This window comes from Dipodomys ordii, unplaced genomic scaffold (genome assembly GCF_000151885.1).
Source record: "Dipodomys ordii isolate 6190 unplaced genomic scaffold, Dord_2.0 Scaffold67, whole genome shotgun sequence".
In the NCBI taxonomy this organism is placed as follows: Eukaryota; Metazoa; Chordata; class Mammalia; order Rodentia; family Heteromyidae; genus Dipodomys; species Dipodomys ordii.
The window spans coordinates 331,537-348,107 of NW_012267283.1; the positions used below are offsets into that span (position 1 = coordinate 331,537).

Sequence of the window (16,571 nt, forward strand, 5' to 3'; positions counted from 1 at the left end):
AATTAAAAAGATGATTATAAAACTAATAATTAAGATTTTTGTCCTAAAAGATATGAAAATGTATCCTAAGACTAATAGTTTAAACTACAGATTATTGGTAAAGAAACAGGCCAATCAGCCAGGCGCTGGTGGCTCACGCCTGTAATCCTAGCTACTCAGGAGGCTGAGATCTGAGGATCGCGGTTCAAAGCCAGCCCGGGCAGGAGAGACCGTGAGACTCCTATCTCCAATAAACCACCAGAAAACCAGAAGTGGCATAGCTCAAGTGGTAGAGCGCTGGCCTTGAGCTGAAGAGCTGAGGGACAGCGCCCAGGCCCAGAGTTCAAGCCCCACGACCGACAAAAAAAAAAAAAAAAAAGAAACAGGCCAATCAGTGCTACATCAGAGAGCTTGGTTACGTAAATATGCAAATTGAGTATATAATCAAGACTAATTCAAACTGTTGGGGAAAGGACAGGCTCTTCATTAGTTTGAACCAATACACTGGAAAAGCAACAACAAAAGCAAATTTAGGTTTCTATTTCCTAAGTCCTCTACCCTCAATTTCTAAATGGCTTAAAAAATTGTTTCTATAAAGATAATGATTTTTCATGACTTTGGGAGCGAGGAAAGGCCTTTCTCAGCATGACACAGTCTAGAAGCTATAAGAAATAGATGAACAGATCAGATAACTTAAACATTAAAAAATTTCTGCATTGAAGATTTTAAAGTCAATATACAGAAGTAGATAAAATACTTAGAAAACATAATGACAAAGGACTTATGAAAAGCTTCAACAAATCAATGAAGAAAAGATGATTATCTCAGGAAATGATAAGCAATTATTCACAAAAGAAATATAAGTAATGAAACACATTAATAAGCCAGACATTACAATTAAAATGAAATCTATGCATTATGTATCAGCCTAGCAAAAATAGTTTTAAAAAAGAAAGAAAGAAAAAAAAGAGGTCTGACACATCTAAGTGATGTCCACACCAGCCCAACTTTTTTTTTTTTTCAGTGCTGTTCTTGGGGCTTGAACTCAGTGCCTCTTCCGGCTTTTTTCTTTTTTCTTATGTGGTGCTGAGGAATCAAACCCAGGGCCTCAGGCATGCAAGGCAAGCGCTCTACCACTGAGCCACCTTCCCAGCCCCGTCCCTTAGCTTTTATGCTCAATGGTAGCACTATACTATATGAGTGATAGCTCTACTTCTGACTTTTTTGGTGGGCAAGTATTAGCTAAATGAAAAAATACGTAAGTATACAAAAATAAAGATGTCCACCAAAAATCCATTAGTAATGATTGATTACACAAATTTTAATGCATTATTACAAATTATGCTACTCTTCTACATGTTAACATGAAAATAAGTTCACAGTATATACCTAGGTTAAAAAGAAAACTCATTCTAAGAAAATAGCACAACATGATTACATTTCTTATGAGAAAAATAAGATTCAAACCATCTATTTATGATTATATTTCTAAATATCACCTTAGCATCATGAGACTTTCAGTTTTACAGTAAGGATGAACATTTTATATTTGAATGATATTTAAAAAATCACTAGGACTTTGGCTATGGAAAAAAAAAATCAAATGTTCTTATAATTTGTCCTAAAATTCCCTCTTCTGGGAATTTATCCTAAGAATTTCATTAGCGATTATAAAAGAAATGTATGTGCAAAGAGTTTTTTTTTAACAGTAAACTTTTTGGTGGGGGCAGCCCTGGGGTTTGAACTCAGGACCTGGACACTGTTCCCGAGCATTTGTGCTCAAGACAAGCACTCTACTGGTAACTTGAGCCACAGCTCCATTTTTGGCTTTCTTGTTGGTTAACTGGAAATAAGAATTTCATGGACTGCTCCTCTGTACAGCATGTTCACAAATAAAATAAAATTAAAAAAAAAAGAATTTCATGGACTGGCTGGGAAGGTGGCTCAGTGGTAGAGCGCTTGCCTTGCATGCATGAGGCCTTGGGTTCGATTCCTCAGCACCACATAAACAGAAAAAGCTGGAAGTGGCATTGTGGTTCAAGTGGTAGATGAAGAGCTGAGGGACAGCGCCTTGGCCCAAAGTTCAAGCCCCACAACTGACCAAAAAAAAAAATTTAAAGTAAGAACTGTAAACAAATTCAATCCATCAAAAGTAAAATAGGTCTTGGTACATTTGTACAATGGAATATTATGTAGCAACAACCCATTTTCAAATACTAGAGATCACTTATAAATGTACAAGATATAATTTAATGAGGGCTGGGAAGGTGCCTTGCATGCCTGAGGCCCTGGGTTCGATTCCTCAGCACCACATAAGCAAAAAGAAAAAAGCCGGAAGTGGCACTGTGGCCCAAGTGGTAGAGTGCTAGCCTTGAGCTGAAGAGCTGAGGAACAGCGCCCAGGCCCAGAGTTCAGGCCCCACGACCAGACCCAAAAATAAAAAAAGATATAATTTAATGACAATTTTTGGATATTATTTATGGGTGGAGAAACTCCAAAATAAAACACCAAAATGTTAAAAGTTCTAATCTAGAGCCAGGCAGTGGTGGCTCACACTCATAATTTTATCTACTCAGGAGGCTGAGATCTGAGGATCACAGTTGTTTTCCACAAAATTCAGTTTACTTTTTAAATTATGTTTTGAGATAATAAATCAACAACATTAAGTAGTTTATATATATTCATTTTAACTCCCCAAATATTCATGATGAATAACTTTAAAACTTTAGAATAAACATTTTCTGACTTGTAGGTAAATACTCCTCAAGTTGAACTGTCATATTCTTTTCTTAGCAAAGAAGTAATATCAACCACATTTTTATTTATTTTTTGCCAGTCCTGGGACTTGAACTCAGGGTCTGGGCACTGTCCCTGAGCTGCTTCGGTTCACTCTACCACTTGAGCCACAGTACCAATTCCAGCTTTCTCTGCATATGTGGTACTGTGGAATCAAACCCAGGGCTTCATGCATGCTAGGTAAGCACTCTACCACTAAGCCATATTCCCTGCCACCAATCACATTTTTTTTTTTTTGCCAGTACTGGGGCTTAAACTCAGGGCCTTGGCACTGTCCCGAAGGTTCTTTGTGCTCAAGGCTAGCACTCTACCACTTGAGCCACAGCACCAATTCAGGCTTTTTCTATTTATGAGGAATTGAACCCAGGGCTTCACGAATGTTAAGCAAGCATTCTATAACTAAGTCACATTCCTAGCCCCACATTTTAAATGTATAACTTGCAAGTGTGTTTAATGATGAGTTCTTTACTAAAAATATAGTAATTCTTCTGCATTTTCAATACAACATAAATTACTTTTATAAAACAACAAATTGCCTAAAGTTAGCCAACCTAGCCATAATTGAGGAGCTATTCCTATTCTGCTTGAAGAACAATGCCCTACATGCCAAATGCAAGATGACACATGGAGAATTATATCTGAATAAAGAGATTTTTTTTTCTAAAAGTAAGTCTACGATCTAACATTTCCTTAGTTTGGCATAACTTTGTACCTACTTTAAAAAGCATCTGACAAGAATACTGGAGATGAAGAAAAAATAGCCAGCAGAGCTCTACAGAGAGAAAGACAAGATACCCAGTTTACTATGTATGGCAATGATTTCTGCTCCATAAACAGAGTTTTCAGCCTGGGGCTCTAAGAAGCCTAAATCAGCCATCAATTCTTAACAGCTGCAAGACTCTACATGAGCACAAATGCTTACTTCTCCCCCTCATCAGAGGCTAGAAGTATCCCTGTACCTGTGTGGCTCAGTACAATAACTATATACTGGGATTACTCAAAAGTCCAGGTGAATAGATTTTTTTCTTTCATAATGTGGTTCAATTTGTCTTATATATAGCTTATTGGAGTTACAAAAATCAGCCAGCTTTACAGAAAACAATTTATTAAGTGAACAAAGACTGGTCATCATACTCAAATACAGACAAAATACTGTGACTAAAGCATGCACTCAATTTAGAGACATTATTGACACACATTAGCTGATTTTATTGGACTGCTTTTCTTATTTCCATAAATGGTAGGTGTACCAACAAATATTAAGAACAATAATTACAGTACATCAGAGGCAAACATTATACATACAATGGAATAGACTACTGGGACACAAAACTAGAACTTTATTTAGAATACAAGCACACAGACAAATATGAAGCAAAAACAATGAGCTGATACAAATGAACACATCTTAGTGTAAAAGATCAGTGAGAAGCAAAAGAAAAAAGAAAAGAAAACAGTACTATATACTTTTATTAACAACAACAAAAAAAAGGTTCATATTGTTACAAGTGTCAACTGGCAGAGGGTTAGCTGACCAAGAGCACCAAAGCCACATGTCTTAATATATTAACAATATTTCCCTCCAGTTCAATTCACCTTTCTCCTCTTCCTTTCACAATGTAGCAGCTTAAAAAGTTTTTAATATGATTTCAGTGAAACTGACACATAAGTGCTTTCTTCCACATAACCCAGTTAGAGGCCAAGAGATCAGAAAATACACAGAAAAAAGACATTCCATCAAATTAGGGAAAAGCAAATGTACCCTCAAAGAACAGTACAGTACATACAGTACAAGCTATCTTTTCTCATAGGTTTTTCTAAATATTAACTGTGGTTATTATATATTTCTAAACATATGTCTGCTCTTAAAATGATAAACCTGTCTTTTTGTTCCCAACTAACTTCTAAGTGAAAGTTAAAAGGAACCTTAAACATATTGGTGAATGCAGCATTTATTTTGCAAAACCATGCAGCGCCTTCATTTTAACAGAGATGAATCACAGAGTGATTCTGTTAAATTAGAAGAAATTCATCCACAGTAGGCCCCAGTGGCTTATGCCTATAAATCCTAACTACTCAGGAGATTGAGATCTGAGAATCACAGTTTGAAACCAGCTAGGGCAGACAAATCCTCAATTCTTATCTCCAGTTACCAGTAAAAATCAGAAGTAGAATTGTGGCTCAAGTGGTAGAGCACGAGCTGTGAACACAAAAAGTCAAGTGAGGGCAAGAGGCCCTGAGTTTAAACCTAGGTATTGGCATGTATGTTAGCATGCATATGTGTACACATGCGCAAAGGTGCGTGTGCACACACACACACAATTAAGTATCCACTTTCTCACTAGCTTTCAGGCAATGGCATTATAGTCCTATTTCCATATTATAATGTAAAATGTACAAACTGTTACTTACTCCTTTACTCATCAGGAGGCTATTCTGGAAAAACTGTCTTTAGCAGTGAGAATGTTTAGTCGTGAAGTGGGGCAGGGGAGATGGAAACGCTATAAATTAGAAGCCTAATAAATATATATATGTATTTTGATAAAAATTGCCTTAGGCATAAAGGCCTCAGGACAAAGAGATATAGAAAATATAGAGAAGACTCAAAGGAGGGAGAAAATCCAAGAGCAAGATTTAAACACGTGTGCCTGTTGCTATCTACAAGAAACTGGTACTCATCAGGCTATATTATGTCACAATCTTTGGCGTCCAAAATATAAAAGAAATTCTTGGTAAAGGCTTTGCTTGCAAACTCCTTATGCAGCAATCAACAAATGCTTTTGTGTGACCCTGGAGGCCAATAGACAAAGGCAGCCCTTCTTTAAATCATACATAATTGAATTTATTTTTATTGCTTTATCACCTCATTGATGGGTAAATGTTTAAAGCATATTCTGGAGGAAAAGCTCATAGTTAAAATCTGCCTTTCTTTTAAGCAAAGAAATGTGTGTGGGGGCTTGATGAATTAATTTCATATTCTTAGAATTAAATCAGTAATTTCAGCAGCAATGTATCCAAATAGAGCGATAGCTGTCACTATGTCTCTGACAGTTACACAAAGCCTCTATATAATTCAGAAGATCACCCCTTCATTAAAGGACCCACTGAACTGATAGAAAACCTTGCACTAAGTGAGGCATTTTGGAATGGTGCTATAGCAGCCTTCTTGGGTAATGTTGTCCAAAAAGAAATGTACTCATAACCTGACTTATGTAATTGTAACCACTTCATTTATCACCTTTATAGTAACAATAAAAAGGTAAAAAAATCCCCCCCAGGAAGTAGCCTTAGTATTTTGATAGTTTTCCCTTATTTTTAATAAGTAAAATGATATTTCTCCCATGTTGAACTTTAACAGTGGAGTTCATCTGTTAAAACAAATTTGTGCCTACTCTCATAGTTTGGAGCTGTTCAGGCCCACAATGAAAACTACCAGGATTTGTACCAAACAGGTGGCCAATAAGCAACTCAGGAAGTCTATACAGATATAGAATGCAAAAATCAGTGGTCTCTCAAAAGCAGACTGTGATTACTAAATATTCTTGTTAAATACAACTCAAAACAACAAGCCATGATAGCCAACTAAATTAATCTATGTATCCCACAGTTATTTGTTACCCACTTCAACCTAAACTGATCTAGTTAGATATGGGAAAATTATGATGCCCCCTCCCCTGGTAATTTTAGTGGGTTTTTCTTTTCTTTTCTTTTTTTTCCAGAGCTGAGGACCGAACTCAAGGTCTTGCACTTGCCAGGCAAGTGTTCTTCCACTGAGCTAAATCCCCAACTCCTGTAGTGGGTTTTTCTGTAAGGTGCACAAGTGTCTAAAAGAAGAAAAAAGGAGCAAAGATACAAGGGATAGGAGTACCGGAAGAGTTCAAACTTTGCACTTTCTTTCTCTTTTTACAAAGAATTAGCAAAGTTGGAAAAAAAAGCTGACCTAGTCTGGAATGACACAGATAAATCAAGACATTCAAGTTTGGCACCACTTGACAACTACAATATTTCCTTCTGTAGAAGCCATTAAGTGCTGGCTCAAAATATTAAACAACAAAGTACATATTTTCTCAAGTCCCACATACAAATGTTGACTGGCACAGCCTTGAAGCACCATTCTCCAGCTTAACCGCAATAAGTGACAGCAGCAATAGTTGACAATTCCACATGAACACCACACAGATATGAAAGAGCACCTAGAACATGCAAAATATCAAAAATGACATCACTGAACACTATATAATGCATAGAAATTGTAATGGTTTTTGGCTTTATATGCTTTATAAAACAGAAGTTCTTCCATTAAAAATGCTATTTAAAAAGTTGGAATAGTGTAGATATTGTAGATTATAGATAGAAAAGTTCAGTTCGATAAGGTTAATCTACGTAGACTAATAGTAAATGTGGATCTGGTACTTTATTCAATATAAATAATCAATTATAAATTAACTTGTAGTGACACTATGAAGGTTTTTGATTTATAAAATGTAAGGATTTTAGAAAATAAGCAGGCATAAAAATCACTAAAATACTATATGCACAATTACTGTTAAGATTCTATATTGCTGATGTCTTCCTGATTCTACTTACTATAAACAAATAAATTGTGCCAAAGCATTTTCAAAGCTCTTGGAATGAATGCATAAAGGTAAAATGCTTCCTAATTCCAGTGTAATACAAAACAAATATTAGAAGTATAGCCAAATTCATTGCTGCACAAAAGACTAATAATTACATTGTACCTTTTCTTGATATTCTTCCATTTTTCTCAAATATGATCTAGTAAATATAATTTAAAAACTAAAAATCTGTGAAATTTGTATTTGTGCTTGACTTTTTTCAGAAAAAAAAGCAAGACAGAATGAGAAATACTTTTTATTTCTGTATCTTTGCTTTGAATTTCCTTTGTTCGTTACCCTTGTTTCTTTACTAGTTCTAAATCAATATACTCAAGAAACATCCAATTTTTGTTGACAGAAATTTGATTCTCTTGACAGAGGATGTCTAAGTCTTGAAGTATGATGTTAAAAAATGTACTGCAGATTTAAAGAATATATTGCAGACTGACCTCAAATCAGTAATATAGCTATGTAAATATACACATTAATTCACATTATAATGTAAATAGAAATTTACTTTTTACTTCATAATCTATCATTGGAATTCAAATATTTTATGATCAGTTTATTTCACAATCATAATTGAGAACTAAATATAAGTGGAATAGGTTGAGAGAGATCCATTAAAACAATTGTTTAGAGATTATCCTAGTAAGTTTCATAAGAAGTTGCTAAAAATCAAGATATGACACTATAAAATGAAAATTGAAATTTCACATTCAAAACCAGCTTATTTGCAAAGTGGCAGCTTGAATCTACTCAGTGAAAAATTGAGGGTTTAGAAAACAATTAAAATTTACAAAGAAAAAAAAAGAGATACTCTTTTATACGCTTTTTCTAACTCAGAGTTCCAGAGTTGTTTTTCCTCCCTAAATTTTATAGATCTTTAATTTATATAGGAACATAACACCAAGAGTGCTAGCATGCTCATCCTGCAGTAACTCTAACAAGGTGTGAGCACCTGGGCATTTAGCCCAGCTTAGAGGCTGTTTATTCTTTTGGAAAAGAAGACTGAGGTCAATGAGATATTTTCAGTTTTACTTTCCAGTCAGCATACCTAAAGGATGCATTATTGATATAAGAGCAGCTCATTTGGTCTAGAGTGTCACAGAAGGAAGGGACACATGTAAAAAATTCCCAGGGTATGTGTGTTTGAAGATTTTTCCCCCATTCTTGTTTCCTTTTCCTTCCCCTGCTCTCTGGAGGGACAGCATGGTTCACCTATTCTTTTCAGCATTGGAAAACTGTAAGACTTCTTAGGTCTTTCCAGGGCTAGCCAATATAATAATTCATCATAGACAATGGGTTTCTTTTAATACTCAGACTTAAGTAATACTATGATTAGAATTTAACATTCATTGTTTGCATAAAACTCAATTTCACATATTAAAATGTTATCTTAAAAGTGGTACAATCTTTACTACATAATCAGTTCTTTCACTCAGTTTTGGCAGGCCTAACTGATCAATTTCCTTTTCTTTTTTTATGGGTGGGTGTCAATTTTCAAATAGATAGGATCATAAACACATCTGAGTATCTTTCTTTTTAATGCTTAGAAAAAAGAAATCAGCCCAACTACTCAGGAAGGCAAAATTGAGAGACTCTTAGTTTGAGACCAGACTAAAGTACACAAGATTGCATCTCAATAGGAAAGGCTGGATGTAATGACCAAAGCCAGACTCTGTTTCAATAATCAAAAGTAAACTAGGTTGGAGGTGTTACTCAAGTGGCAGAGTGACTGCCTTGCTATTAAACCCACAGCAGTTCAAAATCTAGTACCACTAAACAGAAAAATGAAATTACTGTTGTGTGTGATTTGCTATTATTATCCTCAACCCCCTTTCTTTGCTCTATCTCTAGAAATGCACCAGCCATGTATCTCTTTATCCCAGTTCTATTTGATAAGTAAGGTTCTCTGAAAATTTTATCCTAGCTCTATAACTCTGCCTTAAGAAAATCTATACACAACATTTCAGACAGTGCCAACTAGGAAGGCAAAGCAATATTTGAATATTATGCATTAGGGGAAAAATAAAAAATATTGAGAATGGATGCCCTGGCTAATGGTCTGTTTGTACTGTATCATCTGGTAGACCCAGACATAAATCTTGAATAAGAATTCTATTTAGGAAAAATTTACCAAATTGCTAATTTTGCAATATTTATACCTACTATGATATTTATACTCTGTTGGAGATTAAACTTGTGCATGCTAAGCACATACTCTACCTCTAAACTATACCCTCAGCCCCTAAAACTCCTCTTCAATGACAAAAAATTACCTTAGTGCAATAAATTATTATTTACTCCTCTTTTTACTTTAGGCTTGGAAATTTATTTTCTGCATTATACAACATAGTTTTAGTTTATAGACATCATGTATTAAAACTGTATTTTTGCTAGGGAAATAAGGATAAAAATATAGCTTTACTTTCATATAGAAAATGAATAAAAAGTAGGGGGATTAAAATCAGAAGTGCTTCTCTCATATTAAACTGTGAAGAAAATCAACTTACAAGAAAATATGAAAGATTTCAGTCTATTTCTAATTCTAGGAATCATATGACAGTATTCTCTCCCACCCTAACCTTTCTGCTGTAGCAATCATAATTATTCTAAAACAAACATCAATAACCAAATACCTCAGTTGAGAATCTACTGGCACCAAATCTGTAGACAAGACCAAACTCCTTGGAAGACTGGCAACCAGTATTTCCTATCTGGTCAATAGCAGTATCTGCCTATAATATTGGAGGTAGAGAGGCATTCCCTCTGCCTATAACTTCCTTGTCTAAAATTAACAAGGAGCTCTTTTGAAACTGGGTTTTTGGCCTTACTTGTGGTAAAAACAAACAAACAAACAAACCAAGTAACAATCAAGCATCTCATCCTTTGTGCACGTGTGCTCACACACACACACACACACACTCACCTATCACCAGGACAAAGTGTTAAATAATAACACTAGCTCTCTGAGAGCTAGTGGCCAGGGGGAAGTAGACTTTGCTCATTGTTTTGTCTCAAAATAAGTACAGTTACAAGGCCTAAATAATGCTTTGCTAACATGCCAAAATATGGAGTCAAATGAATAGTAATGATTTTATTATACTGTGGACTGTGTTTACAATTTACCACCAGGGTTTACTAGAGAAGCACAAACTAAGCAGGAAATGATAGAACTTAATGAGATCTGGATCCAGTTTCAGAAACTATGGTCTTATGGATTAACTGTGACGTAGTTCACTCCCTTTATTTCTCATTTCCTCATTTGCAAAAGAGAACTACTACTTATTTAAAGGGATTATTATGAGAACTAAGACAACAACATAGAAGCACCTGGCACAACAACACATTATAAGCACTCAACAAACGACAGACACTGATGACAAATCTCTACATTCTTAGGCATGTGTGTACTTATGTGAACACAATGGATGCTACAGAAATGGCTTTACCTTTTTCTGATTTTTATAAAACAGACTCTAAGAAAGATACTCCACAAAATGCTCAAATAGTAGTATGTACTCCACAGAAAATCAACATATTCAATGAAGAACTAACAGATTGTAGGAACACAAAGTTTGGAAGACAATGCAAAATGGTATTGGCAGAGAACTTTTTTCTAGGCTCTCAAAAAAATACAACTTTTATTATAGTGTCTTACATTTTGAGTGCTGGAACTGTTTTTGCCTTAAAAAAAAAAGGTTGAAAGCAGGAACTATCTGTACCTCTCCCTAGGTCTAGATCCTAGTTGCTCAATAAATAAAGCCAATGATTCCAGATGCTAAGCTATGACTGAAAACCAGAGACCTAATCTATGCAGGAAAAACTTCAGACCATTTTTTTCTAAATCAGGCAGTGATTTAACTTAAGGCAAATGAATTAACATAGGGAAATGTTAAGATAGGAAAAAGTTATAAAATAAGCATTTTAGTAGTTATATGCATTTATGAAACAGCCAACCCATCCTAAGAACACTGACCAAGAATCAGAATCTTAAAACTAAGCTATCTTTGATAAATACCCTAAATATCTCTAACCTTTCCAAATATCATGGTTATAGTTTATGTTTAAAAAAATTACATCTAGGGGGTTGGGAAGGTGGCTCAGTGGTAGAGCACTTGCCTTGCATGCCTGAGGCCCTGGGTTTGATTCCTCAGCACCACATAAGCAAAAGAAAAATACCGGAAGTGGTGCTGTGGCTCAAGTGGTAGAGCGCTAGCCTTGAGCTGAAGAGCTGAGGGACAGTGCCCAGGCCCAGAGTTCAGGCCCCACAACCAGACCCCCCCATCCCACCAAAAAAATTACATCTATGGTTTCTAATATATTCACATGCATATTGAATTAAAATTGAGTTATGCAAGTGTATCATCCAACTTCTGACAGATGTGTTCAGTGTCTCAGCTTTAGACAATGAAAAACTTCCATAGTCATATGAAGGGTACCGGAGAATTTATTGTATTATTGGCCTTAAGGTGTTAACTCTGTAAATATGGTTTTACTGTTTCTGTACAAACTACACAATGGCCTGAGAAGGCAGCACATTCAGTTGTAGTCAACACCTGCTTTAGACGATTACATTTTTACTAAAGCGCAGATATGATTTTGGCATCTACCTCTGTCACAGTGTTTAGTGATTTTAAGTTAAAATTCATTTGGCAATGGTATATTCTATGTATTGTTTAGATCAGAACACAAAATTTAGAGGTAGCTGCAGATTTTTCATAATTTAATTATCTCAAAAAGTTACTATAATTTGACTGTGCCTCTAATAAGCCACTCTTCAGAAGTTTTTTGAATCTACATGTTCCTATTTGGTTCGAGTTACCACAACAAAATATAAATAAGTAACTTTAATTATATCTGTGTAAATGAAAATGCAGCATAAGTAAGCAGTACCTCAAAAACCACAGAGATTTGAGTTTTCTAGTTCTGCTTTCAGTGCATACTGACTGCCTACTGTCCTGAAACAAAACTCTTTGCTGTCAGAGACATATCAATAACTTAGGAATTATGTCGATTAAAAAATACACAATAACATTTAAAATGTTTCATTGAGACTTTTAAACCGTGAGTTAGCCCACATTAAAAAAAAAAAACCTTATTTTTAAAAGACACAGTTCCTTAAAGTAGGCTGTCTTGTATACTTGTGGACAAGCTCTAGAATAAAGAAAACAAGAACGTTTTGTAAACAGGATGGGGAGAAAGATACGCTGATTTAAAACGAATGGCAGCAGGGGTGGGCCTGGGCTAGCGCACACAGTGTGTCATGCCGTGAAAGATTACAGCATCCCTTCTAATGAGTCTTCAGAGATGGAAAGATGCTCAAAGATACTCTGTCCATCTCTGGCTTAAATCACTGGGAACTAATTACAAGTTGGTATTAAAAGAGTGAATAGAAAAAGCTCAAGAATGAGATGAAAGATTACCTTTCCCTACAATCTAATTGATTTATTGTGATCTCACCAAAAATGGAGATAACTCACTTTCTTTTCAAAATTGTTGAAAATATTAAGATAACACATATAGAAATATATCATCTCCCTTTCTTCTTGTTTCTAGATGAATAAATGGATGCTTCTCTGTGAAGAGAAAAATCATGAAAATGAAGTTAATTCCACCCCACAGAGCCCATGGCAGATTTCGTTTTGCAGAGCTATATAAAAGGAACAGGTCTTTATGTGCTTATGACTTAGTGACAGAAAGAGCCCTGAAAAAGCTCATCTTTGTGACAAGTTAGCAAAGCAAATCAGAAGGAAATTTGTCCTCATCATGCAATGAATTAATATATTAAAAACCATCTACCTTCCTAGATAATGTGAATTATGAGGTTACCTAGAAGAACAAATATCTCCTAACAGGATGTCAAGCTACTACAAATCAATTAAGATGTGAAGCTCCTTGTGTGTTAATGTATCAGATAGGAGTCTAGGTCAGCTGTACTATGATGTTAATGTCTAAATTTATTTTATTTTTGAAGGATCTTAATCATTCTTCGAATCTTGAAGACTGATGTATTCATAGTCTGCAAGATTCAAAAACAAAGATGCTGGAAAAACCATTACAAATGTCTGACTAAATTAGTTATTATTATTATTATTATAACTCCAGGAAACCACATATATATGCATTCATATTTGCTTTAGAAGAAATTTGCATATTTTCAAAAATATTTTGAATTTGGCTAAACCTAGTAACAAACTACCATTACTTAAAGTGAGTATAGATATTCCTTTGATCTCAAATGCAGAGTCAAGCAACCCTTAAGAGAAAAGAGACTGAATTTAACATTTACAAATTACTCAGGAGATCTGAGCTTTGAAAAGAACAAGTTTTCCTGTTTTCTACTAGTGCTTCTTGATTTTTCCTTAAGACTTCCATTCTCTACCTTCTCTTTATGCCTGATATACATATAATCTAATGCTTGAGAATATTTTCACAGTTTTGGTAGTTTTAAATGTCTTACAAATCTGATAATCAAACTTGTCATTTACACTGACCTGGGAACAAGGAACATTATGCCCAGGTCCAACACACCAGTGAAAATGAATCATGTAACAGTCTTTTTTTTTGCCACAATATCAGACTTTGCATATTATTTTAAAATCACATATCTTTCAAAAGAAAAAAAAAAAAGGATGGCACCTTTATGTCTGCTTCAACTCCCTTTCCCTCCCCAAAGGAAAGATATTCTCTAAACATTTGGATTTTCCAACATGGTGAAAAATGAGGCACAGGAGGTAAAACTCTTAAGTTAAAAAGAATATATAATTCAAGGTCCAGCTTATATCAATTTTATATTTTGATCTGGCTGAATACCATTTTGTGTGAGTAGTAAAAGTGTTGTCTCCTACTGATTAATATAGAATTTTAAAAAATAAAAAAATAAAGCCATTTGTAAAGGAGACCAAAAGTGAGAGGAGAAGTAGGGAGGAAAAGCAGGAGTTGAGGACACAGTGTTTAAGATGACTCTCAGTTTCCTTTCTGACAGTTTTCTTAAAAACCAAATTCTTTCTCTCCTGTTGCCTGAGAACCATGATAAAGTTTTGTCAAGTCTGTAACAGTAATTAACATGTAATCACTCACAAGTACATATATGTTTTTAAGCTATAAATACTATGGCAGTAATACTAAACTATTGCCACTGTCTTATTTGTAAAAAGAAAAAATATATTATATATTTATATTTTTATAAAGTTAATTAACACTGAGGGCAGACGGAAGGGAAGGAGGAGTGGTGGATAATCATAGTTTCTCAGGACCCAATAATCAAACTGGGTTCTTGCTCAAGCCACCTGGTCAAGCAGTGTCTGAGGAGGAGTCATAGGAGGCGGAGACGATGAAATTGCCACTGTTGGAGTGGCCGGCCACTGACTGGGCGGCCTGCTGGCTTAGGTTGTTGCAGATGAGCACCAGCTGGTTGCTCTGGGCCTCCGACAAGGTGCTACAGCTCTGATACACGCTGAAGTTGGTTTTCCTGCCGGGGATGTTGCCCTTCTCGCACATGGTCTTCACCATCTTGGCCAGCTTGTTCTTGCCCAGGGCTTGGCAGTTGTACCAGTGCAGAGCCGCCAAGTTCACCACTGGCTTGATGGACAGGTAGAAGGGGGCATCCTCATAGCGCATGGCAGGGGGCCGCCGCTGGGCATACTCCTTATAGTCCTGCACCGGGCAGGTCTGTGGGGCGTGCTGGGTGGCATACACACGCGAGTCCGTGCCCCCCCTCTTGGTTTTGGCGTTCAGGTCACCAGTGTCTTGACCCATCCACTCCAGGTACTCTAGGCCCGTTTCTGTGACTCGGAGCCGGATGTCGCCCCACTTCAAGGTAGACCCGTGGAAGCCCGTGCAGTGGCCGAAGGCTTTCGTGTTGTTGAGCCAGACGAGGTTGAGCAGACCCTCCGGGTTGTACCGGCTTAGCAGCCCTCTTTTGCGCAGGATGAGCTCATCTGCGAAGGTGAGCTTCATGGACTTGTGCGGCTTGTTTCCTTTGCCTTTGCAGCGGAGCTCGATTTGCTTCTGTTTCAGGGCCTCCTGGGAGCGCTTAAACTCCTTGTCCCTGGTGATACTGTAGCCATACCTGTGTTCCTTCAGGTACCGTTCTAGCCCACACTGATAATTCGCCAGACTGTTGGGTTCGTACTCGGACCCATCTTTCTGCCTGGCATCAACAAAGAAAGAGGCAAGGTAGGCATCCAACTCCTTGCAAGGGATGACATAAATCTCTCGGGTTTCCGAAGGGTACTTGGAGATGAGGAACTCCCGGAAATTGCGGAGCGCAGTCTGCGTGCTCCGGATGGTTTTCTCATTCTGCTCCCTGCTGAGCTCAGCTGCTCTTTCATCCTGGTCTGCAACAAACGGGGGAGGGGAGGGATAGAGAGGGTGTTGATGAGTTCAGACAATGCACTTTCTACTCTGAAATAAAGTTTCCTTTTATAACGAAAAGAGAAAGAAGGATCCATTTTACAGAGATCACCATCAATGGTATTTACAGATCTGTCAACACTATCAACGCCAACGACAGTTTCACCAATGTTCTAGACAAGAGAACGGCCCACAACTGTCAAAGTGAACTTCTCGTGTCCACTGGTGTCACTGTGTCTTGTGTCACTCTTTGCAGGAAGAATAAGACTGGAGGCAGCCTTCCTTTGGGGGAGAATGTGGGGCAGATATTTATCCTATGGATAAATGGAGGACCACTTGAGAGCTGACGATGCATTCTGAATCCCTACACTTGTGGAATCAGAAGGTGGTACTGGACTATTTTACTGAACCTGTGCATTTACTTTCACACATCCCTAGAAATATAGTATTAAAATGACTGAATGGATGTTTGAGGACAGTACATTTGATATTTGCTCTTCTCTAGCAACTCAGGCAGACATAGTTTATAAGAATTTTGTTTGTGACCATAAAGCAGTTTATAATAAGTAAAATAGCTGTATTTTTTGAGTAAAGAAAGGACTCAACTTCTCAGCTAGCATAAAGCAATGATAAAATGTGAAATTTTCAAGGCTGTTACAATCAGTCAAAATGTCTTGTCTTGGATACAATGTTTTATTTTTACTGACTCATTATTTATACTCTGCCTCAAAGACCGAGTTGCTTATTTCTGCTATGGGTCACCTATGACTAGGAATGCTGCTGGTCTCATACAGCTCACTATGCTTCATATTAGTCAAG

General features: G+C 36.5%; 1 protein-coding gene across 4 annotated transcripts in view; it reads right to left on the bottom strand.

Moving 5' to 3' along the window:
- Positions 1-16,571, bottom strand: part of Kiaa1958 (KIAA1958 ortholog) — a 121,936-nt gene that overhangs the window by 13,582 nt on the left and 91,783 nt on the right. Inside the window, exon 2 of one of the 4 annotated variants that reach the window (XM_013023211.1) lies at positions 15,653-15,736. The exons of 2 other annotated variants lie outside the window; for them this stretch is intronic. In XM_013023211.1, coding sequence (XP_012878665.1) covers positions 15,653-15,736 — 84 coding nt within the window. Of the gene's footprint in view, positions 1-14,391; positions 15,737-16,571 lie in introns of those variants that run through there. One more of the 4 variants, XM_013023210.1, reaches the window with a different exon arrangement.